At 42.0% G+C, this 25,718-nt stretch overlaps 1 protein-coding gene across 2 annotated transcripts; it reads right to left on the reverse strand.

Moving 5' to 3' along the window:
- Nucleotides 1-70: 70 nt before the first annotated feature.
- Nucleotides 71-23,136, reverse strand: LOC115136658 (beta-galactosidase-1-like protein 2). Of its 2 annotated transcripts, none has more exons than XM_029672260.2 (19): nt 22,932-23,136; nt 22,064-22,249; nt 21,901-21,969; nt 21,707-21,802; nt 21,059-21,167; nt 20,710-20,802; nt 20,476-20,557; nt 19,929-19,993; nt 18,094-18,178; nt 14,676-14,819; nt 13,977-14,057; nt 8,003-8,109; nt 2,974-3,120; nt 2,782-2,853; nt 2,075-2,153; nt 1,816-1,903; nt 1,272-1,349; nt 937-1,053; nt 71-698 (listed from the first exon to the last, which is right to left on the reverse strand). In XM_029672260.2, the coding sequence occupies exons 1-19, from the start codon at nt 23,012-23,014 to the stop codon at nt 629-631; spliced, it is 1,851 nt and encodes a 616-aa protein (XP_029528120.1). In that variant the 5' UTR covers nt 23,015-23,136; the 3' UTR covers nt 71-628. The 2 variants fall into 2 exon arrangements, with proteins under 2 accessions (XP_029528120.1, XP_029528118.1); XM_029672258.1 differs by having other exon boundaries at nt 1,272-1,386; nt 22,932-23,135.
- Nucleotides 23,137-25,718: the final 2,582 nt, after the last annotated feature.

Below are 25,718 nucleotides of genomic sequence, written 5' to 3' on the forward strand. Positions count from 1 at the left end.
CTCCTCATGACTCCTTCTCAGAGATACCATATGACATTTATCAAGACAAATAAACAACTGAAAAGTTAAGTACTTGGCGAATGTCTTTGTATTTGAGAGTCTCCACTGCACTGATCGTTCAGTTTAATTCACCATCACATGTCACTGGTTCATCTCAAAAGCACAATATATGTATTTGCTGTCCAATCAAATAAAATACAATGACATAGTGAAAGTACGTGTCCTTGAATCAGGACAAACACCTATACATTAAAATACCTGAAATCTCCAAATTAGTATCCTCTGACAAAATTCTCACAATAGACATACAGTATGAAAAGGTAATACACAAACAACAAGTACAATCCAGATATTGCAGTACATTGCAATCCAGATATTGCCGTGGCCCATCGAATATAATGAAGGCACAGTTACGTTTGCAAGATCTAGTAGGATGCTTAATTAGTCTGGATCATTCAGAGGCTGGGGCTTCCCAACAGGAAATAAATGCCATGTGCAGTGATGTGCATCGATTCTGAGTAGCTATCCAGCTAGGTCCCTGATGGCAGGCAGAGTGTGGAAATGTGAGAGGATGGAACTCCTAACCATACCTCCATTCTACCAGGCCATCCTCACTGTACGTCAACAGTCATTCCAAGGTCAGGCTCGCTGGCAAATTGGATTTTACCATCAGTTTCCTGCTCCTCAAAGACAACAACCTGAGATCAACAAAAACAAAAGGCTCTGAAACACAGCAGAGGTCAACACAGCAGCAGGGTGCCGAGGTGTGGAGACATGTTCAGAGGAAAGGTTCAATATCATCAAACCCACTGGGTGACCCAGCTGCTATAGCTGTATATCAAAATTGTTGACCTGTGATGTTCCTAACAGAGGCATCTGAGTGAACTCCTGTGGAGGGTGAGGGAGATTTTTCAGTAACAGTTATGGCATCAGTACCTGGTTGTTTCCTCGGTTAAGCCAGGGGGCGGGGAGGTAGAGGGTTTGCTGGGGCCCCATGGACCAGTGGCGTCCAAGATTTTGCCCGTTGATAAAGACCACTCCTTTACTCCAACCCTGTGAATAAAAAAACACTGTAATCAGTGACTTGAAAATCAGAGTTTAGAGTTTCTCTGGGATCTTCTTGCACCACTTTGTTGATCTGATGTGTGAGGCCTAATACACTAGCTATGAATAAACCAGAGACAGGCCTACTACCCTATGCATCAATAAACAGTATGGACAGGTGGTGCTGTCTTCCATAACCATAGAGCCTTTTGGGCTGCTTTACTCACAGGCAGTCTGATGAAGGTGTCTCTGGGATGGTCACCCACATATAGCTTGCCGTGGAAAAACCCTGGGAAGGAAGGCTTCTGGAAAACAGAGTTCCACTGGCCTGATGCACTCAGTCTGAAACATGGGACAAGATCACCCTACTATAACACAGGAAATTACTGACTAATACAATTTCTCGTCATATTTATTCATGTAACAAAATCATTTGTGAGAGTGTACAATGGCATGGCTTCAGTCATGGATATGTAAATGGTTTTATTCCACTTCTGATCTTTTGATGTAGTGTTGTTCTCAGTGGGCAAGCATTTTCAAGACGGCGCTAATTTCCCAGTTGATTATAATGTGGTTTTAACATGGTATTGGGAAACCACATGAAAAAGCTGTTATTTCTGCAATCTGGCATTGTAATTCTATGCTCAGTGAGAACTAAGAAGATAATCAACTCAACAGAATCAGAGGTAGGCACGAGCAATGACAGAGACTCAGAACAGAACAAATAAACATGAAGACGGAAATTGAAAGATGTACATGATCAGTACAAACCTATTTACAAAGCCAGGCTTCATATCTAGACTATGAATGATAAAGTCTCGTAGCGGGGTATTGTTCAACTCAATGTCTCCGACAAGACCTGAAAAATAAGCCAAGGCTGAAATAAGGCAGTCTTTCATTTTCTACATTCAGTGGTTAATTAGCTGCTTTTGAGCACCTATTCTGAAAGGATTTACTAATAGATGTGTCTAGTTATACAACCACAAGGCTATCACTGACCCAGATACAGTAGGTTAAACTATTTTATTACCTTTACGCTGTTCATCTAGGAGTTTACCATAGTTCAGTCTCCCAGAGTTCTCCACGAGTAAACTCAATGTTCTCTCCCCCTTCAATGAAAAGTACATAAAAGATGTGGAAACAATTGGAGGTGTTATCTACAGTTTACAATGCAAAGCAGACTAAATAAAGACAATAGAGGAAACATGTTGCTTTCAGTTGGACTGCAGATAAGTCCGATCTGCTGCTGTGTGATAGAAAAGCAGCATGGACTTGTTTTCCAATAACAGGCAGGTGTAAAGTTAGTGATTGTGATTCCTCTTTGTTAGAACAACATTTGTCTGAAAACTTTCTGTTGGAATAATCCTAGCACCTTAGTGACAAACGCATTTATCAGCATCACCAGAAGCTTTCACCTCTAACATGGTGTTGAATATTAACTAGCCAGTTTTGAAAGCAGCTCAGCAGCACACCTATAGCCTGAATACAACTTTTTTTTAAAAATATGTGTTATTGTCACATACACCGGATAGCTGCAGCGAAATGTGTTGTTTTACAGTCAGCCATAGTAGTACCACGCCCCTTGAGCAAATTAGGGTTAAGTGCCTTGCTCAAGGGCACATCGAGAGATTTTTCACCTTGTCAACTCGGATATCCAAACCAGTGACATTTTGGTTACTGGCACAACACTCTCTCCACTAGGCTACCTGTTTCCCAAAACACACACTATCACTATACCTTTCCATCAGGCAGAGCACACTCCAGCATCTTATAGTCCAGTACTCCAACAAAGAGTTTGTCCACAAACACCTAGAAGACAAGAGAAGTTTATTAGTACAAATAATCTACTGACATAGGGTACTTGACGTTTGCTAATATCATGAAATAATGATGATATAATGCCATGTAGCTGTGTCTGTCTGTACTTACCAGGGCTCTATCTCTAACATTGTTCATGGAGTTCAGAAGGCCTCCGCTGTGGATTATGGTCTCATACAGAGTGTAGCCGTTGGACTGACCATTGTTATTGTTGACAGGAAGGTTCTCCATGTTGACTGGTTTCTCTGACTTCAAGGGCTACACCAGGACAAAACAAGAACAACATCCTATCTAATCTGACATGATTATATATTATATGATACAGTTGTTATTAGAAAGTATTCATACCCCTTGATTTATTACACATTTTGTTGTTTTACATCCTGTATTCAAAATGGATTAAATAGATTTTTTCTCACCCTTCTACACACAATAGCTCATAACGACAAAGTGAAAACATGTTTTTTGAAATGTCTGAAAATGTATTGAAAATGAAATACAGAAATATCTAATTTACATACACTACCATTCAAAAGTTTGGTGTCACTTAGAAATGTCCTTGTTTTTGAAAGAAAAGCATATTTTGGGCCAATAAAATAACATTTACATTTACATTTAAGTCATTTAGCAGACGCTCTTATCCAGAGCGACTTACAAATTACATCAAATTGATCAGAAATAGAGTGTAGACATTGTTAATGTTATAAATGACTATTGTAGCTGGAAACGGCAGATTGTTTATGGAATATCTACATAGGTGTACAGAGGCCCATTATCAGCAACCATCACTTCTGTGATCCAATGGCACATTGTGTTAGCTAATCCAAGTTTATAATTTTAAAAGGCTAATTGATCATTAGAAAACCCTTTTCCAATTATGTTAGCACAGCTGAAAACTGTTGTTCTGATTATAGAAGCAATAAAACTGGCCTTCTTTAGACTAGTTGAGTATACCTAGTTTGAGAAACAGACGCCTGAAAAGTCCTCAACTGGCAGCTTCATTAAATAGCACCTGCAAAACACCAGTTTCAACGTCAACAGTGAAGAGGCGACTCCGGGATGCTGGCCTTCTAGGCAGAGTTCCTCTGTCCAATGTCAGTGTTCTTTTTCCCATCTTAATCTTTTCTTTTTATTGGCCAGTCTGAGATATTGATTTTTCTTTGCAACTCTGCCTAGAAGGCCAGCATCCCGAGTCGCCTCTTCACTGTTGACGTTGAGACTGGTGTTTTGCAGGTGCTATTTAATGAAGCTGCCAGTTGAGGACTTTTCAGGCGTCTGTTTCTCAAACTAGACACTCTAATGTACTTGTCCTCTTGCTCAGTTGTGCACCGGGGCCTCCCAGTCCTCTTTCTATTCTGGTTAGGGCCAGTTTGTGCTGTTCTGTGAAAGGAGTAGTACACAGCGTTGTACGAGAGCTTCAGTTTCTTGGCAATATCTCACATGGAATAGCCTTCATTTCTCAGAACAAGAATAGACTGATGTGTTTCAGAAGAAAGTTATTTGTTTCTGGCCATTTTGAGCCTGTAATCGAACCCACAAATACTGATGCTCCAGATACTTAACTTCTCTAATGAAGGGCCAGTTGTGTTGCTTCTTTAAATCAGCACAACAGTCTTCAGCTGGGCTAACATAATTGCAAAAGGGTTTTATAATGATAAATTAGCCTTTTAAAGTGATAAACTTGGATTAGCTAACACAACGTGCCATTGGAACACAGGAGTGATGGTTGCTGATAATGGGCCTCTGTACACCTAAATAGATATTTAATTAAAAATCAGCCGTTTCCAGCCACAATAGTCATTTACAACATTAACAATGTCTACACTGTATTTCTGATCAATTCTAGGTTATTTTAATGGACAAGAAATGAGCATTTCTTTCAAAAACAAGGACATTTCTATGTGACCCAAGTCTTTTGAACGGTAGTGTAAATATTCACGCCCCTTTGCTATGACACTCTAAATTGAGCTCAGGTGCATCGAATTTCCTTTGATCATCCTTGAGATGTCACTACAACTTGATTGGTGTCCACCTGCGGCCCATTCAATTGTTTGGACATGATTGAGAAAGAAACACACCTGTCTATATAAGGTCCAACAGTTGACAGTGCATGTCATAGCAGGAACTATATCGTAAAGTCAAAGGAACTGTCTGTAGATCTCCGAGATAGAATTGTTATGAGGCATACAGTATTATGGGGAAGGGTATAAAACAATTTCTAGAGTGTTGAAGAGCACAGTTTAGAAGAGCACAGTGGTCTCCATCATTGGGAAATTGAAAAAATATGGAACTACCCAAAAACCAAACTGAGCAACAAGGACCTTTGGTCAGGGAGTTGACCAAGAACCCAATGACAACTCTGACAGAACTACAGAGTTCCTTGGCTGAAATGGGAGAACTTGCCAGAAGGAAACAGTCTCTACAGCACATCACCAATATTGGCTTTATGGTAGAGTGGCCAGACGGAAGCTACAAATGAGAAAAAGGCACATGAGGGCACACCTGAAGTTTGCAAAAAGGCATGTGAAAGAGCATAAGGCAAAAGAGTCTGTGGTCTGATGAGACAAACATTTTACTCTTTGGCCTGAATGCAAACACTATGTCTGGAGAAAACCAGGCATTGCTCATCACCTGTCTAACACCATCCCTACTGTGAAGCATGGTGGTGACAGCATCATTCTATGGGGATGTTTTTCAGCAGCAGTTACTGGGAGACTGGTAAGGATAGAGGGAACAATGAATGGAGCCAAACACAGGCACATCCTTGATGAGAACCTGCTTCAGACTGTAAACAACCTTAGACTGGGGGGCGAAGATTTACATTCCAACAGGACAATGACCCCAAGCACATAGCCAAAGCAATGCTGGAATGGCTTCAGAACAAGAATGTGAAAGTTCTTGAGTGGCCCAGCCAACGCCCAGACTTGAATCTGTGGAAAGACTTGTAGATTGTTATTCATCACGCTCTCCATCTAATTTAACAGAGCTTGAAAAAATCTGGAAGGAAGAATGGGAGAAAATCCCCAAATCCAGATGTGCAAAGCTGATAAAGACATACGTAAGACAACTCAAGCTGTTAACACCGCCAAGGGGCTTCCACAAAGTATTGACTCAGGGGTGTGAATAGTTATGAAAATGTGATATTTCTGTATAGAATTGTCATTAGATGTGGAAAAATGTATTAAAAAAGAAGTCTATTTAATCCATGTGAATTCAGGCTAACACAACAATAAGTCAAGGGGTATGAATACAGTGGCAGTGTATATACAGTGTTTTCGGAAACTATTCAGACCTCTTGACTTTTCCACATTTTGTAACGTTACAGCCTTATTCTAAAATGGATTCAATATGTTTTTTTGTCCTCAACAATCTAAACATAATACCCAATAACGACAAAGCAAACAGTTTTTTTTTTACATTTTTGCAAATGTATTACAAATAAAAAACTTAAATACCTTATTTACATAAGTATTCAGACCCTTTGCTATGAGACTCGAAATTGAGCTCAGGTGCATCCTGTTTCCATTGATCATCCTTGAGCTGTTTCTACAACTTGATTGGAGTCCACCTGTGGTAAATTCAATTGATTGGACATGACTTGGAAAGGCACGCACCTGTCTATATAAGGTTCTGCAGTTAACAGTGCATGTCAGTGCAAAAACAAAGCCAGGGGGTTGAAGGAATTGTCCGTAGAGCTCGGAGACAGGATTGTGTCGAGGCACAGATCTGGGGAAGGGTACCAAAACAATTCTGCAGCATTGAAGGTCCCCAAAAACACAGTGGCCTCCATCATTCTTAATGGGATAAGTTTGGAACCACCAAGACTCTTCCTAGAGCTGGCCGCCCAGCCAAACCCAGCAATCGGGGGAGAAGGGCCTTGGTCAGGGAGGTGACCAAGACCCGATGGTCACTCTGACAGAGCTCTAGAGTTCCTCTGTGGAGATGGGAAAGCCTTCCAGAAGGAAAACCATCTCTGCAGCACTTCACCAATCAGACCTTTATGGTAGAGTGGCTAGACGGAAGCCACTGCTCAGTAAAAGGCACATGACAGCCCGCTTGGAGTTTGCCAAAAGGAAGCTAAACACTCTCAGACCAGAGAAACAAGATTCTCTGGTCTGATTTAACCAAGATTGAACTCTTTGGCCTGAACTCCAAGCGTCACGTCTGCAGAAAACCTGGCACCAATCCTTACGGTGAAGCATGGTGGTGGCAACATCATGCTGTGGGGATGTTTTTTAGTGTCAGGAACTGGGAGACTAGTCAGGATTGAGGGAAAGATGAACATAGCAAATTACAGAGAGATGCTTGATGAAAACCTGTTCCAGAGCACTCAGGAACTCAGACTGGGGGAGACCTAAAAATAGCTGTACAGCATTTCTCCCGATCCAACCTGACAGAGCTTGAGAGGATCTGCAGAGAAGAATTAGAGAAACTCCCCAAATACAGGTGTGCCAAGCTTGCAGAGACATACCCAATAAGACTCAATACTGTAACAGCTACCAAAGGTGCTTCAACAATGTACTGAGTAAAGGGTATGAATACTTATATAAATGTGATATTTCATTTTTTTCCCCATTTTTTATAAATTAGCAAACATTTCAAAAAAACTATTTTTGCTTTGTCATTATGGGGTATTGTGTGTAGATTTATGAGGGGGGGAAAACAATTTAATACCTTTTAGAATACGGCTGTAACATACATTTTGGGGGGAAAAAGTCAAGGGGTCTGAATACTTTCCAAAGCACTGTATAATATAAAGGTCAAGGTCCATTTTTAGAAAGCCAATTACCATAATTATGAAATACATTATTTCTACAAGTGTCTGGATTTAGACGGTGGGAAAGTAATTGTCGTCTCATAAGGGAGCAAATTACAGCAATGGCTTGTGAATAATTAATGGTTTACGCAAGTACCAGACACGCTGCTACATTTGCCCAGAAAATATACAATGAAGAGAGCATGTAAGGAGGTCTCATACAGTGTACATCTAATTATAGTGATACTGTATACAATCATTTCTAGTGATAGATATACAACCAATTATTGTGATATTGTATTCAACCAAGTCCTGTGCATCACAACCAAGCAGTCCAGGCCAGGTTACAGCAGACAGCGTGCTACTTGGGCCCTAGCTGCTCACCTTCTCAGTAAACTGCAGGCTCTCCCACAGTGACAGATGCTTCTGAATGATGACAGGCTCATACACTCTCCTGGCCTGGAGGGAGGGAACCTCAGGAAGCTTCTCACCTGAGTAACACAGATATAGTCAGATATAGAACATGCGGGGGAGTGGGAGTCTCTTGGTGGATAGAAACTGTACTTTTGAGTTTACCAACACGAACAGAGGGTTTTGTAGGAACATCAATACACTCTAAGGGCTCTATTTTTGTCGCTAGTGTCAAACGCATGTTAGTTTGCAATTTTGTCATGTAGAAATTGGCTTACGAGCATTATCAAGCTCGAACGCCATGTTCGGCAATTTACCAGTCTTATATCAGAACATGATCCTAAGTGCTAATTTCAGGCAGGGCTGGTAGGGATATTTAAGATCAACCAAAAGCTGGTTTTAGTGGTAACGCAGTTGGTTACGGCATGAATTTTGGCAGTGGAAACGCAGCCTATCCAGCACACTGCCCATATGCGCATGGACCAAGAGTAGTCTAATGTGCTTTTGGTGCCTGCGTACTTCATATTTAGAAACATAAAAAACAAAACGTTTTCTCCCATTTCGTTTTATTTGGTTAAAATCTAGCATAGCCTCCCCTCCTCTCAATTAAGGCCTTTCCCCCCTTGCCAAATGCAAGTCAAGACTGTCCATAACATTTTTGGCTCCTGAGACCGTTTGGAAAGAAATCTTAATCGCCAAAACCTTTATTAAAATATAACGTTTGAGATGAGTAAAACAGGGAGCTGACATTCCCTTTGTATCTATGCATTGTAGGCAGGCCCACATTGTTTTAGCCATGCAGATCCCATTTTGGATGTGCATAAAACCCCTTGCATGATGTAGGCTACTTTTCATGCCCATCATGCAACGAGAGATGAGAACCTCAGGTGAATACCGGTGAACATCATATACAGAAGTTATCTGTAACCTTTAACAATTGCTTTTTCCCCATTTCATATGTTGAAAACTCAAGCCCTCCATTAGGCCTACTATAACGAAGGCTGTTTCAACAGCCATGCTAGTCTTTTTATGACATCCTTACATTTTACATTTATTTCATGTCGTTTAATTTGTAATTTTTTTAAACGTGCTTGTTTTTCATTGAATTTTTTTCCAACAAATTGTATTAGAATGGTTCACCTCACCGTGCATGCAATGTAACTGTCACACCCTGATCTGTTTCACCTGTCCTTGTGATTGTCTCCACCCCCCCAGGTGTCGCTTATTTCCCCAGTGTATTTATCCCTGTTTCCTGTCTCTCTGTGCCAGTTTGTCTTGTCAACCAGCGGTTTTCCCGTTCTCCTGCTTTTTGAATTCTCCCTTTTCTAGTCCTCCCGGTTTTGACCCTTGCCTGTTTCTGGACTTTGTAGCCGTCTGCCTGACCATTCTGCCTGCCTTGACCACGAGTCTGTCTGCCACTCTGTACCTCCTGGACTCTGATCTGGTTTTGACCTTTTAGCCTGTCCACGAGAATTCTCTTGCCTACCCCTTTGGAATAATAAACATTGTAAGACTCTAACCATCTGCCTCCTGTGTCTGCATTTGGGTCTCGCCTTGATAGTAACATCTGGAGATGTGTAAATGTGATCTGTAAAATGGTTCCAATTTATGTAAATAAAACACAGGCCTATTTGGGAGCAGTATAACGGTGAGTGGACAATCTCCCTTTTTATATTGGATCTTTGTCCAGCTACTGTGAAAAGTTTGGGTGTGCGTAAAACCCTAGAAATTATGGTGCCTGTAAGTGTGAGACAACCTATTTGAAACAAGTTTAGTTTAGAATTTGAATTGAATTATTCGTTCTCTTTTGAGGCCTTGTCAATAATGAAGTATAGGCTGAGCCTATATCAGTGTGAATGCTATTGAAGCCACGCAATTACTTAGAACAACGTGGACTGCAAATGGGTTCAAGTTAATGTATTTGGTTCTACATTTTGTTTCTGTAAGCCATTTAACAAACTATAACAGACTAACATTGGAATTGGAGATGATTCCAAGGCAATACATAAAAGACCGTAAATACACAACTTGATATTTCGCCAAGGAGCACGTTCAGATTGGCCAGTGAGGGGCCGTGTTTATTCATCAACTACATAAAAAAACGTAAATACACAACTTGATATTTCGCCAAGGAGCACATTCTGATTGGCCAGTGAGGGGCCGTGTTAATTCATCAACCCAGCGAACGCCAGCAAGTGCGGCAATAATTGTAATAGTGAAAATAGCACAAATATTTCTGACAAACCCCTGAACCTATGTGTGTATATATATATATATACTGCTCAAAAAAATTAAGGGAACACTAAAATAACACATCCTAGATCTGAATGAATGAAATATTCTTATTAAATACTTTTTTTTTTACATAGTTGAATGTGCTGACAACAAAATCACACAAAAAATATCAATGGAAATCAAATGTATCAACCCATGGAGGTCTGGATTTGGAGTGACACTCAAAATTAAAGTGGAAAACCACACTACAGGCTGATCCAACTTTGATGTAATGTCCTTAAAACAAGTCAAAATGAGGCTCAGTAGTGTGTGTGGCCTCCACGTGCCTGTATGACCTCCCTACAACGCCTGGGCATGCTCCTGATGAGGTGGCGGATGGTCTCCTGAGGGATCTCCTCCCAGACCTGGACTAAAGCATCTGCCAACTCCTGGACAGTCTGTGGTGCAACGTGGCGTTGGTGGATGGAGCGAGACATGATGTCCCAGATGTGCTCAATTGGATTCAGGTCTGGGGAACGGGCGGGCCAGTCCATAGCATCAATGCCTTCCTCTTGCAGGAACTGCTGACACACTCCAGCCACATGAGGTCTAGCATTGTCTTGCATTAGGAGGAACCCAGGGCCAACCGCACCAGCATATGGTCTCACAAGGGGTCTGATGATCTCATCTCGGTACCTAATGGCAGTCAGGCTACCTCTGGCGAGCACATGGAGGGCTGTGCGGCCCCCCCAAAGAAATGCCACCCCACACCATGACTGACCCACCGCCAAACCGGTCATGCTGGAGGATGTTGCAGCCAGCAGAACGTTCTCCACGGAGTCCCCACACTGTCACGTCTGTCACATGTGCTCAGTGTGAACCTGCTTTCATCTGTGAAGAGCACAGGGCGCCAGTGGCGAAATTGCCAATCTTGGTGTTCTCTGGCAAATGCCAAACGCCCTGCACGGTATTGGGCTGTAAGCACAACCCCCACCTGTGGACGTCGGGCCCTCATACCACCCTCATGGAGTCTGTTTCTGACCGTTTGAGCAGACACATGCACATTTGTGGCCTGCTGGAGGTCATTTTGCAGGGCTCTGGCAGTGCTCCTCCTGATCCTCCTTGCACAAAGGCGGAGGTAGCGGTCCTGCTGCTGGGTTGTTGCCCTCCTACGGCCTACTCCACATCTCCTGATGTACTGGCCTGTCTCCTGGTAGCGCCTCCATGCTCTGGACACTACGCTGACAGACACAGCAAACCTTCTTGCCACAGCTCGCATTGATGTGCCATCCTGGATGAGCTGCACTACCTGAGCCACTTGTGTGGGTTGTAGACTCCGTCTCATGCTACCACTAGAGTGAAAGCACCACCAGCATTCAAAAGTGACCAAAACATCAGCCAGGAAGCATAGGAACTGAGAAGTGGTCTGTGGTTATCACCTGCAGAACCACTCCTTTATTGGGGGTGTCTTGCTAATTGCCTATAATTTCCACCTGTTGTCTATTCCATTTACACAACAGCATGAGACATTTGTCAATCAGTGTTGCTTCCTAAGTGGACAGTTTGATTTCACAGAAGTGTGATTGACTTGGAGTTACATTGTGTTGTTTAAGTGTTCCCTTTGTTTTTTTGAGCAGTGTATATATATATATATATATATATATATATTGTATATATAGCGCTATATTGTGTTAGGGCTCTATTTTAACAAACCTAACTACTAGCTGGAGTTATATTGTCACAGACGTCATCAGGGAAATGACCGGACCAAGGTGTAGCGTTGTGAGCGTACATTTCACTTTATTATAAATGTCGCCAACAAAAACAAACATGACGCTTACTAGGGCTATACAGGCCACTAACAAAGACAACTAAGGTGGCAAAACAGGCTGCCTAAGTATGAGTCCCAATCAGAGACAACGATAGACAGCTGTCCCTGATTGAGAACCATACCAGGCCAAAACATAGAAACAGAAAACATAGAAATAAAGAAACCAGAATGCCCACCCTAGTCACACCCTGGTCTAACCAAAATATAGAATAAAAGCCTCTATGGCCAGGGTGTGATATTATATATATATATATATATATATATATATTGAAAATGACCTGTTTATTCAGACTGTCATTGATAGATAATATAAATGATCGATTACAATAATTAAATCTATTTATTTTTGTCACAACAATCATTTCATATGATCATTTTGACCTCTGCATACAGTGGTATGTGACAAATGACAAGTCCAGATAAATGCAGAAGTGGAAAACATCTGTGACTCAGGAAATAATCCAGGTTTTTAAGATAATTACTGGGAAAACATCTGAGCTTGACAGCAGTAGCAGCATCCAGCTGGTAGTACAGGTCACACAATCATACCCATTCTCCCTTTTACAACTGTTGGAGCTGAATGTTGGTGCTCTGTAAGAGATGTCCTCCAGCCCTCTTTAAGGTGTTGAAGCACTCTGAGAAACCTGCAGCCACTTAGGGTTATTGGTGGAAAGTGCTCCCCTACCACTATGTTCAACATCTGGGCCACTAAAAGGGGCTAATGGGTGGCAAAAATCACCTAGTCCTGAAATGGCATTCAGAGTTTAAAAGCCAAGAATTTCTTTGGAGCAAATTGCTGTTTCACACTTTTGCTGTATGATATTGTGTGAGCTGCCTGACAGTTATCAGCTGCAGTTTATAAACTTGAAACTTTAATGTCATTGGATTCTACAGTGGATTGATATTTGAACTCAATTTAAAGAATGTTGTGCAAGTTGGACTGCCTGCCACATGCATAATCAAATCATATTACCTTGGCTTTTAACCACTACAGTCCATTTTGAAGAACAATACTATTTATTTAATGTTATTAAACCAAGTGTTAGATATTCAATTGACAGTATTTTCGTTCTATTTATGGTCAATTATTAGAGATAATGTTTTAGTCTGTGACTATGGGTACGCATTACTCGCATTACTCAAAAGCCCTGTGATAGACTAGCGCCCTGTCCAGGGGGTGTACTTGTCCTGTACATTAAGGTGCCTCATTCTATAGAAACAGGAGAAAGGCTCCTGCTCCTATAAACCATTCCGGCTTGCAAAAGCCAAGGCTTGTGCAAGGCTACTTACTTACACAGGGTATGTATGACTCATGAAACTCATGAGCTGAGAGCCAAACAATAGCATATATCAAGTTGGATCTAAACACAGAATTAGGTCATGTGGTGCTGAATAGAACATAGATGCACGTTTTAGTGATCACTCTCATCCAGGTCAATGCTCATTGTTCAACATACTGCACAACGTAAGGATGAAACATGTTAAGATAGCCCTGAAGATCTTAGTTTACCGGGAGGCTAGATAAATGCAAGATTGCTCTGACTGTATATTTGAGGGGTGGGAGGTGGGGCGTGTCCCTAATCTGGTGTCCCCTCCTATCCCTGCTGTACTGTAGTCCAGGGTATCTCAAACTCGTTCCTGGGTGTGTGTGTGTGTCCCCCCTCCTCCCCGCTTGATGATGAGTTGGTTATTTGAATCAGCTTTGTAGTGCTAGGGCAAAAAAACAAAAACATGCACCCAGGAGGGGAGGGGAGTTTTAGAAACGCTCCTGTAGTTCACCATACCCAGCATCAATCTCACACACTCATCTCTGATTGGGCAAGACAGACTCAATGTTCCCCATAGGGTCTTATTAAGTGACTTTGGAGAATGATACAAAGAGCCCCTCACGGCGACACTCACTGTGATAGCGGCTCAATACATTCCTCAGAAGAGTGTACTTGGTGGTGTAATCCCCTGCCTCAGATAACGGAGCATCGTAATCTGAAAAGATAATGCTACTATCAGAACAGCAAGAGGCACGAGGAGCGAGAGGCGGGGATACCTCCTCCCGTGTCCGATGAGTTTCACTCTGCTCCTTTCAAACATCTTAGCCAGCAGGAGACATATTTTGTGGTTATCTTGACAGATACGGCTGCAGGAGTTTGGATGGAGGCAAGAGGCAGTGGAGAAAATAAAATGCAAATACAGACTACTGATAAACTTGAAGGTCAAAGAGCCGGTGCCAATGTGCCACTGTTACTGTGTTTGACATCAATGTCATTCTCCTGAGTAGCGAGGTTGTTACAATTTCAACAGTCCCAAACAGGATATAAAACCCATCATGCAGTCTTTCTTTTACATTTCCCATGCATTTTATTAGCTGATGAATTAATTATGCAGTGAGTGCTAAAATGCAGCCTGAGGTCAAGCACTGTTGAGGAGTGACAGCCCCATCTACTGGCCTTTACAAACAGTACATTGACGGTGCATTACTGTAACATCGCCTGCACAACTGGCTGGTGTACAATCCTTATCAGAGATATGTTTCAATAAAGAGAAATAACAAGGTAAACTATGAGAACATATTGATTTTAAAACAAAGATCTAAATAGAACTTACCATAGCTTGTTACCATTGGCTTAGGCATGGGCGTGGCAATTGCAAAAGCCCCGTTCATGAAGCCAAAATTAGTTCCTCCGTGGAACATGTAAAGATTGATTGATGCATCCTGTTTCAGGATTTCCGTCACAATAGCAACCATGTCTGCCAGAGAAGGGTGACAAATGAGAACTTACTACCGATGGGTACAGAGACATAGTAGAACTACAAGACCTGGTGCACGTAATAGCTGTATCATATCCATTGCTATAAACTCTAGCTCTATATTCAAGAGCTGTAGCAGGGAGCCCAATAGTAAAAGAAAAGGTATGATAACATTTGACAAGCAATTGACCTCGTTCCAAGTGTCCTATTGCCCTTAAAATCAGTTAAATTGCAATATGGATTGAACCCGCCACACCTTATTACACTTAACTATAAGTCATTATAGGAACAACCCGATCCCCATTCAAAATCTCCTGCCTCAACATACTGATTAGCTACACATATTGCATAGAACAGTGGTTCCCAACCTTTTTTTTCAATTAAGGAACTCAGTCTGGCATTAAACTTACTCTTGAATGTTGTAATAGTAGAATGCACAAGGTGCAATTTCGAAATTGGGTAGTGGATCATCAGTTCCTCTTGTCATGTTAGTCATTGCATACCTTAGAGAGCTATTTATAACTTGTCAGAAATGTCCAGATCAACTAGCCCATGTCCGCTAACATTTTCTTTATTTTGTTTTTTTAAGACCACAGACATTGTTGGGGGGATAGGGATATTCCCCAATGTTCTCCAATTCTGCAAGGGGGGCACCGTGCGAAAAAGTTTGTGAACTACTGATATAAACCCCCTTTTTCAGGACCCTGTCTTTCAAAGATAATTCGTAAAAATCCAAATAACGTCACAGATCTTCATTGTAAAGGGTTTAAACACTGTTTCCCATGCTTGTTCAATGAACCATAAACAAGCAATTAAAGTCACCATTATGAAAACTTGGAACACTAAAGAGGCCTTTCTACTGACTCTGAAAAACACCAAAAAAACACCCTGCTCATCTGCGTGAACGTGTCATAGGCATGCTGCAAGGAGGCATGAGGACTGCAGATGTGGCCAGGGCAATAAATTGCAATGTCCGCACTGTGAGATGCATAAGACAGCGCTACAGGACGGACAGCTGATCATCTTTGCAGTGACAGACCACGTGTAACAACACCTGCACAGGATCGGTACATCCGAACATCACAGCTGCAGGACAGGTACAGGATGGCAACATCAACATCCCGAGTTACACCAGGAACACACAATCCCTCCATCAGTGCTCAGTCTGTCTGCAATAGGCTGAGAGAGGTTGGACTGAGGGCTTGTAGGCCTGTTGTAAGGCAGGTCCTCACCAGACATCACCGGCAACAACGTTGCCCATGGGCACAAACCCACCGTCGCTGGGCCAGACAGGACTGGCAAAAAGTGACTGAGAGGACTGGCATCATCTGACTGAGCTTGTTGTCATTGCAGGCAATCTCAACGATGTGCGTTACAGGGAAGACATCCTCCTCCCTCATGTGGTACCCTTCCTGCAGGCTCATCCTGACATGACCCTCCAGCATGACAATTCCACCAGCCATACTGCTCATTCTGTGTGTGATTTCCTGCAAGACAGGAATGTCAGTGTTCTGCCATGGCCAGCGAAGAGCCTGTATCTCAATCCCATTGAGCACGTCTGGGACCTGTTGGATCGGAGGGTGAGGGCTAGAGCCATTCCCCACAGAAATGTCTGGGAACTTGCAGGTGCCTTGGTGGAAGAGTGGGGTAACATCTCACAGCAATTACTGGCAAATCTGGTGCAGTCGATGAGGAGATGCACTTCAGAACTTAATGCAGCTGGTGGCCACACCAGATACTGACTGTTACTTTGATTTTGACCCCCACCCCTCTTTGTTCAGGGACACATTATTCAATTTATGTTAGTCACATGTCTGTGGAACTTGTTCAGTTTATGTCTCTGTTGTTGAATCTTATGTTCATAAAAATATTTACACATGTTAAGTTTTCTGAAAATAAACGCAGTTGACAGTGAGAGGACGTTTCTTTTTTGCTGAGTTTAGAACATAGACAAATGTTTAATTAGACATTCAAATTGAGCTGACTTTACTGATTTAAATGAAGGGCAGCCAGATAATGAATAACAAGCATGGAGTGATAGAGCATGCCTTGTTTAGCAAGTCACCCACGTCATAAACTGTTCTCTCTGCTGCTGCACGGCAAGTGGTACCGCAGTGCCAAGTCTAGGTCCAAAAGGCTCCTTAATAGCTTCTACCCCCAAGGCATAAGACTGCTGAACAATTAATCAAATGGCTACCTGGACTATTCACATTGACACTGCTGCTACTTGCTGTTTATTATCTATGCATAGTCACTTTACCTCTACCTACATGTACAAATTACCTCAATTAACCTGTGCCCTCACACATTGACTCGGTACCGGCACCCCGTCTATAGCCTCATTATTGTTATTTTATTGTGTTACTTTTTATTTTTTACTTTAGTTTATTTAGTAAATATTTTCTTAACTCTATTTCTTGAACTGCATTGTTGGTTAAGGGCTTGTAAGTAACCATTTCACGGTAAGGTCTACACCTGTTGTATTCGGCGCATGTGACAAATACAATTTGATTTGATTTTGATCCTGTGTGTGCGAGATAGACGTGGATGCTGCTGACAATGACAGGTAGACAAAACCAGGCCTGGGGACCCGAGTCATCAGTGGCTGTTGTTCAACATAAGAAGGACAGTCTGGGAAATCTACATGACATTAGTACACATCCACAACTGAGTGCCAAGCTGTATGACAACTGACAAGTATTTACTGCAGTGATGCACTGAAATTATGAAAATGTTTTTTTTTTTTTTAGCACCATCATGACCAAAATATCCCAAAGCAAGCAGTTGCTACAGTTTTATGCGGAAGGTGTGTGTGTGTATTAAATGGTTAGTCAGTAGCCCTTTCACATACTGTACTGTTCCCTGCTGAGAGAGAATGATTCACATGTAGGTACTGCATGGAATGTACTGCATGGAATACTCTTCTATTGAGTGTATATACACATGTAGGGTGACCATAGGGACTTTGCTGTTTCCATTTATTTTGAAGGTTCTAGACACTGAAGGCCTGTATAAAAGCATAACACAGTATAAAACAGTATACAAATTACAGCTTGGTTCAGTTGAAATTGACTACATGGATCAAAATACCATTTTGGGGGGAATAAAAGTTTATGATGCTTGGCTTGGAAATAAGCACACACGCATATTAATTTCTGACAGAAACATATCACAAAGGAGAACTGACCATATGCTAAGCACCATGTGACCAATCTATTAAGTGGGACTCATGCGGTGTGGCAAAGGTCCTGCTGCTTGAGGAAATATGACTTACCCTCAGCAGCAAAAACATGGTGAAGGTCACCCCAGAGGTCAAACCACCCAGACCAATACTCCATCACCATCTTGGGCTTCTGGGGCTAGAGGAATTAGGAAAGGGAATGTTCAAAAGAGAGGTACAAATAAACTAAATATATGTTACTCCTTGTAGACACAGTATTTACTCCATGAACATCAGGGACCAGTTTTAAAAAAGTTACAGTGCATTCGAAAAGTATTCAGACCTCTTCACTTTTTCCACATTTTGTTACGTTACACGCTTATTCTAAAATGGAGAAAATTATTTGTTTTCCCCATCAATCTACACACAATAACCCACGATGACGAAGTGAAAACAGGTTTTCGCCATTTTTGCACATTTGTTAAAAATAAAAAACAGGAAAACCTTATTTATATTCAGACCCTTTGCTATTAGACTCGAAATTGAGCTCAAGTGCATCATGTTTCCATTGGTCATTCTTGAGAGGTTTCTACAATTTGATTGGAGTACACTTGTAGGAAATTCAATTGACTGGACATGATTTGGAAAAGCACATACCTGTCTATATAAGGTCCCACAGTTGATAGTGCATGTCAGAGACAAAACCAAGCCATGATGTCGAAGGAGCTGTCCGTAGAACTCCGAGACAGGATTGTGTCGAGGCACAGATCTGGGGAAGGGTACCCCATTCTTAAATAGAAGAAGTTTGGAACCACCAAGACTCTTCATAGAGCTGGCCGCCCGGCCAAACTGAGTAATCGGGGAGAAGGACTTTGGTCAAGGAGGTGACCAAGAACCCAATGGTCACTCTGACAGAGCTCCAGAGTTCCTCTGTGGAGATGGGAGAACTTTCCAGAAGGACAACCATCTCTGCAGCACTCCACCAATCAGGCCTTTATGGTAGAGTGGCCAGGTGGAAGCCACTGCTCAGTAAAAGGCACATTACAGCCCGCTTGGAGTTTGCCAAAAGGCACTTAAAAGACTCGAGATTCTCTGGTCTGATGAAACCCAGATTGGACCCTTTGGCCTGAATGCCAAGCGGTACTTCTAGAGGAAAAATCCCTGTGGTGGCAGCATCATGCTGTGGGGATATTTTTCAGAGACAGGGACTGGGAGACTAGTCAGGATCGAGGTAAAGATGAATGGAGAAAAGTACAAAGATTCTTGATGAAAACTTGCTCCAGAGCACTCAGGACCTCAGACTGGGGCGAAGGTTCACCATCCAGCAGGACAACAACCCAAAGCACACAGCCAAGACAATGTAGGAGTGGCTTTGGGACAAGTCTCTGAATGTTCTTGAGTGGCCCAGCCACAGCCCAGACATGAACCCGATCTAACATATCTGGAGAGGCCTAAAAATAGCTGAGCAGAGATGCTCCCCATCCATCCTGACAGAGCTTGAGAGGATCTGCAGAGAATAATGGGATAAACTCCCCAAATAGAGGTGTGCCAAGCTTGTAGCATTATACCCAAGAGTAATCACTGCCAAAGGTGCTTCAACAAAGTACTGAGTAAAGGGTCTGAATACTTATGTAAATGTGGTATTTCAGTTTTTTTCCCATAAATTAGCAAACATTTCTCAAAAAGCTTTTTTGCATTTAATCCTATCTGATTGCCGAAATCCAATCAGATAACTTCTGAAAAACTCGGCCAAGTCTATAGGCATCCAAAGACTGTGGTTCAAAGCAATTTATTTCACAGATTAAGACTAAAGAGCTAATATCCTCTGTTTTATCAACAGGTGTCAGATGAAACTGAGTAACTGATCAATTACAATACAGGAGCTGGATAAATCTAATGATAAATATTAGTAGACGATCATCTGAACACACCTCAATACTTTCACTCACTTGAATTGCATCCAGATACTTAAATCCCTCTGGGCTCAGTTTCTGAAAATTGATGGTTTCTAGAACTATTGATGGAAAACAAAAACTCAACAGTACATACAGTAAATACACAACAAACACAAATAAAATACAGCATGACAGTATCCCACTGGGAATATTTAATTGAAATGATGTGGAAACAACGTTGATTCAACCAGTGTGTGCCCAGTGGGATGCTACAGTGACCTCATGCTTAGGAAACTGCTTTGCATTTTAACAGATCATATTTTTGTCATGTTTTCTCCCTAGCTTAATCTGTATCCATCTAAACAGCACAGGCTCGTCTGTGTCCTTTGTGTTTAGGCTTCAAGTGGAAAGGGAATTAGTCAAGGAGCAGTTCTAATGAAGCCTAACAGCAGCTGCCTAACACACACACACCGGTCCTTGGCACAGACAGAGCTCTTGTGTTATGGGAGAATACCAACTACAGTTCAGGCAGAGACTGCAGTCAGATGGGCCAGAGGCTCTACTACTGTGCAGCTGTCTGTATGTCCAGTCAGTACAATACCTCCATTCACACCCCCGAGGTTCCGCCCATCCTGGTTGTCTGAGGTCAGGAGCAGCTCCTCGATCCCCCTGGATAATAATGCCTAGAACAAGGATCTCATCTCAATCATGCTCATATGTCCAAGTTGATATTCTACTATTGAAAATGCAAGTAGTTGTAGTGAAGTCAAGATAAAGTGATGCACGGTGTGTATTTATGTGTGTGTAATAAAATAGATGCACTGCATTGTCTTACCTCCTTTATGTATGGCATATATTCTACGTCTTTTGCATAAGAGCCATACTTGTTCTCCACTTGAACTGCTATAATTGGGCCCCCCTTGGAGTACTGAGTTTGAAATAATAAATCAAATAAGAGCGAGCTTTCATTTGATTCCAGAATAAGTCACAATAATATATTTTCAAAGCCTTTTGGATTGATAAAACATCAAGCTTCACATTTGAAGAATATTTTAGTTTTGTGATAGCCCTTATCAACGACCATATCTATGCGGTGACATCGTTGTTACACACAATTGAAACGGAAAACTGGAAACCCAAGTGCACTTAATAGAAGAGTAGTGAGAAAGTGAGAAAAGATTAACCTGATACGGTGCAACTCTTGGAATGAGTTGATCAAAGAAAGAGTCAACAGCTTCTGTGAAACCTGGGTAGGTTGTTCTCAACTTCATGTCTGGATCACGCAGCAACCAACTAGGAAGAAAGCAATACATAAAAACTCTCTAATGTTATCAACAATGTATGCAGTTACATTTCAATACTGGTTGCACTGATGGCAGTAATGCATAATGAGTGCATTGATTGCTTCATAACGCAGTGTGAGTTTAATAGATTTCCAAATATCTATAACCTGGTTAACCTAGTAGTACATAATGAGATATTTCTGGACCAATTACCCTTCCTCGATCCATTTAGATGATGATCAGAGTCAGTCAAATGACTCATTCAGGGGGAAAAGCTCAGCAAATAACTGTTTTCATTCTGTGTGTGTGTGTGTGTGTGTGTGAGCAATATCTGGTTTTACTCTTAGATCTATGATTCTATTTAGCCACATTACTAACAGGGAATGTGCGATTATCTGTCCAGAGACCTGAGGGAAATAACACCACACTGGAAATGAGCATCACAATAATTAATGAGGAAAAATGGATGAGACGTCGTATAGGGGGACCTATACATTCAGGGAGCTTAAACCAACCAACCTAAAATGTTAAAACGTGGGAAAATCTAACCTAGGCAGCCCTCCTAAGTCCCACTCAGCACAGATGTAGGGACCTGGCCGCAGAATCACCCAGAGCCCCAACTCTGCTGCTAGGCTGATGTACGCCCTGAGAGACACAAGAGAGAAGCACAGAGAAAAATCTCAACAGCTCTATCAAACAATTTCATCACAAAATCATATAAAAAAAGTGGAAGTCTTGCTTACTTTAAATCCAATTGGTCCTGGAAGTTGAAAACCCCTCTCTCTGGCTCATGCAGGTTCCATGGCACATATCTGAAAGGTAAAGCTGTCATTCTCAGTATCTCTCCATAGAGAAGCAGTGAGTGGTGGTATAAGAGGACATAAGGTGTTCTACGTGTGTCCCTACGTGGTGAGAGTGTTGACCCCACACGCCCTCATCTTCAGCAGGCGGTCCTCCCAGTAGGCTCTGGGGACGCGGAAATAGTGGATAGAGCCCCCCAAGATGCGAAAGGGCTCTCCCTCCAGAGTGAACTGAGAGGAGTTGGCCCTCAGTCCCTCTTTCTGGCTCATTCTCCCCACATCTGGGTGTTGGCTGGAAGAGAAAGACAAACTGCTGGTCAATCCAGAAAGTTAGACTAGATAGGAATCATAGGAACTTGACAATGGCATCTAAGGTGAGTAGCTAAGTATTTATAACACTTGTCACAAGCATACAAGACAAACCCAACAGTTTTAGTTAAATCAACAAAGCTTTCAGCACAGTGAAGAATAATGAAATACGCTACAAACATGCTACTCTTCTTGTTTGGCCAGAATGCAAATCTATATTTGAATATGCAGGAGATTTACATAGTCAATTGCTCACACTGTCGATGCTGTGGAATGAGTACTGCACTGTGCCATAAGAACCGATAAAATAAAAGCGAAGTGTCTACACAAGGTTAAGGTCCGGGGCAGGTGGGTCAGGTGAAAGTTCATGATAGGTTAAATGAAGGATATGGAATGGCTTTGAATTAATTAGACTATTGATAGCATTTTTTTTCACCTTTGGTATAGGCCTACTTCTTCTGTGTAATAATAATAACAATCTGATCAAATGTTCTCATTATGAATTGTCTTTAATAGCATTGCCTATAATATATTTTACTTAAATAACCAGTTTGGGATACTGGTTGCATATTGATTCATTTGCAGGTACATGACAACATTAGAAAAAACAACAACAAACAGGACAAAACTTTGCAAACACTCGAGACCCGCCCATAAAGTCTTACCGTGTGAATTGAAAGATAATATATCCGACGATAATAAAACCGAGAATGGCATACCGTCGTATGAGAGACAGCCTGGCGACCATGGATGTATTTTTACAACAAAAAAAATACGAATAACGATCCAACGTCGTAACAACGGCTTTGACAGCCCACACCTTCAAAGACCCGGCGTCAGACAACACATCACCGGAAGAACAGACTTCTGAATAGGCTAATAATACTGTAGTACAGGCAATTCACTCTAGGGGAAAATACAGGTGAGCGCTATAGACCACATTGAATTCAAATATCAATATTCACCGGAATTACACAAATCTCCAATCCTAATGCAAGTGGAAAGTCTGATTGTTAGTTCTGACAAAGCTCACACTGTTTCCCATTAGGCTATCATAATTCGATGTTCATTATGCTATAGCCTTTACTTTGTACGCTGAAGGTGCGTTTTGATAGACGTAGGATATTGCTCGCTTTCAATATGCATTATGAAACGGATAGTTGTATATTGTAGGCAACCGACTGGGAGGCAACACTAATGTTTTGTCCTTACAACCAAAATCAGTAAAAAGACAGATCAGGCGGACTTGCGAAAAAAGGAATTACCACATGGCGCTCCAACCTACTGTTTACAGATTGTAATGTAATTATCTGACTCTCCCTCACACACACGCATAACACACGCTGGACCGTGGCCACCACGGTCTTGCCCAGCCCAACTATTCGATAAATGACGCTATTATTTCTGCCGTCGATTGTCAGCTTCAACCTTTATATTGTACTATGTTATACGGTCTATAATTTAAAACTTGTTTTATTGTGTGCCCCTTTCGGGAAATGTGTCATGCATCTCAACAAACAACCGCAGGGGAACACCAATAGGAGCATAAATACATCAATCCCAGCAATAACTACAACAGACAACACATGTGGATACAGTCCGTAATTCAGTTCGGATATTTTAGGACGGGTGGAGATGGAGGGGTTGAGCAATTATTTATTCAATTGATTTATGCTGGTGGGAATTAATGGTTTCTGGGCTCTGGCGGTTTTGTAAAGATGGACTCAGTATCGGCGGCCTGATAGTAGGAGCTGGTTCTCTTGTTTGAGTGGGTGTCAGGTCGGTGGCAATTCTCGTTCCTGCCCTTACTACTCTCCAAGAACAGCGCTTCCATGTCCTTGAGATTAACTCCACTGATGTTGCTTGACAGCAGTTGGTTTTTATTTGCATGGATAGCTGATTGTACCAGGCTTGGAAACAGAAAGTGAGAACACTCAGATCAAAGGATGTATAGAATATGGTTGTTATTCTTTTATTGACCAGATATGTATTTAATCTCCTCAGGAAATACAGTCCTTGTTGCCGTGTTTGTATATCTGTTGTATGTTTGCAGTCCAGAAGAGGTTTGAGTAAATTATAGTTCGAAGATATTTATATTGCTCAAATATAGTCCATGAGCCCGCGTTTTGGTCGGGATCACTTGGGGTGATGATGTCTCAAAGTGATTTTCTTGGTCTATGTCCCTAGAGTTGGAACATTTGTGATAGCAGTGCAGCAATGGCAGCTTTCACTCTTTTATCACTCTTTCTTTCGTCCCTCCAAAGAGGGTTTCCCATTATTTTCTGCAGATCCTCTCAAGCTCTGTCAGGTTGGATAGGGAGCGTCACTGCACAGCTATTTTCAGGTCTCTCCAGAGATGTTCGATCGGGTTCAAGTCCGGGCTCTGGCTGGGCCAATCAAGGACATTCAGAGGCTTGTCCCGAAGCCACTCCTGCGTTGTCTTGGCTGTATGCTTAGGGTTGTTGTCCTGTTGTAAGGTGAACCTTCGCCTGGGCGCTCTGGAGCAGGTTTTCATCAAAGATATCTCTGTACTTTGGTCTGTTCATCTTTCCCACATGCTGCCACCACCATGCTTCACATCATGCTTCACTGTAGTGATGGTGCCAGGTTTCCTTCAGATGTGACGCTTGGCATTCAGGCCAAAGAGTTAAATTTTGGTTTCATCAGACCAGAGAATCTTGTTTCTCATGGTTTGAGAGTCCTTTAGGCGCCTTTTGGCAAACTCCAACCTGGCCATCATGTGCCTTTTACTGAGGAGTGGCTTCCGTCTGGCCACTCCATTATAAAGGCCTGATTGGTGGAAAACTGCAGAGATGGTTGTCCTTCTGGAAGGTTCTCCCATCTCCGCAGAGGAACTCTGGAGCTCTGTCAGAGTGACCATCGGGTTCTTGGTCACCTCCCTGACCAAGGCCCTTCTCTCCCGATTGCTAAGTTTGGATGAGCTCTAGGATGAGCCTTGGTGGTTCTAAACTTCTTCCATTTAAAAATGGATGGGGGCCCATGTGTTCTTGGGGACCTTCAATGCTGCAGAAATGTTTTGGTACCCTTCCCTAGATCTGTGCCTCAACACAATCCTGTCTCTGAGTTCTATGGACAATTCCTTCGACTTCATGACTTGGTTTTTGCGCTGACATGCACTGTGGTGTGTGCCTTTCCAAATCATGTCCAATCAAGTTGTAGAAACATCTCAAGGATGATCAATGGAAACAGGATGCACCTGAGCTCAAAGTCTCATAGCAAAGGGTCTGAATACTTCTGTAAATAAGGTATTTCAGTTTTTATTTTTAATACATTTGCTAACATTTCTAAAAACCTGTTTTTGCTTCGTCATTATTGGGTATTGTGTGTAGATTGATGAGGAAAACATTTAATTTAATCAATTTTAGAATAAGTTAGGGGGTCTGAATACTTTCCAAATGCACCATACATCAGCCTAGCAGCAGAGTTGGGGC

Source organism: Oncorhynchus nerka, linkage group LG11, assembly GCF_034236695.1.
Source record: "Oncorhynchus nerka isolate Pitt River linkage group LG11, Oner_Uvic_2.0, whole genome shotgun sequence".
Classification (NCBI taxonomy): Eukaryota; Metazoa; Chordata; class Actinopteri; order Salmoniformes; family Salmonidae; genus Oncorhynchus; species Oncorhynchus nerka.

Coding starts and splice junctions, on each gene's coding strand:
- LOC115136658 (XM_029672258.1), bottom strand. CDS start 23,014: ATGGTCGCCAGGCTGTCTCTCATACGACGGTATGCCATTCTCGGTTTT. Junction 21,970..22,063: donor GGGGTCAACACTCTCACCAC/GTAGGGACACAC, acceptor TTTACCTTTCAG/ATATGTGCCATGGAACCTGC. Junction 19,994..20,475: donor CCTCGGGGGTGTGAATGGAG/GTATTGTACTGA, acceptor TTCCATCAATAG/TTCTAGAAACCATCAATTTT.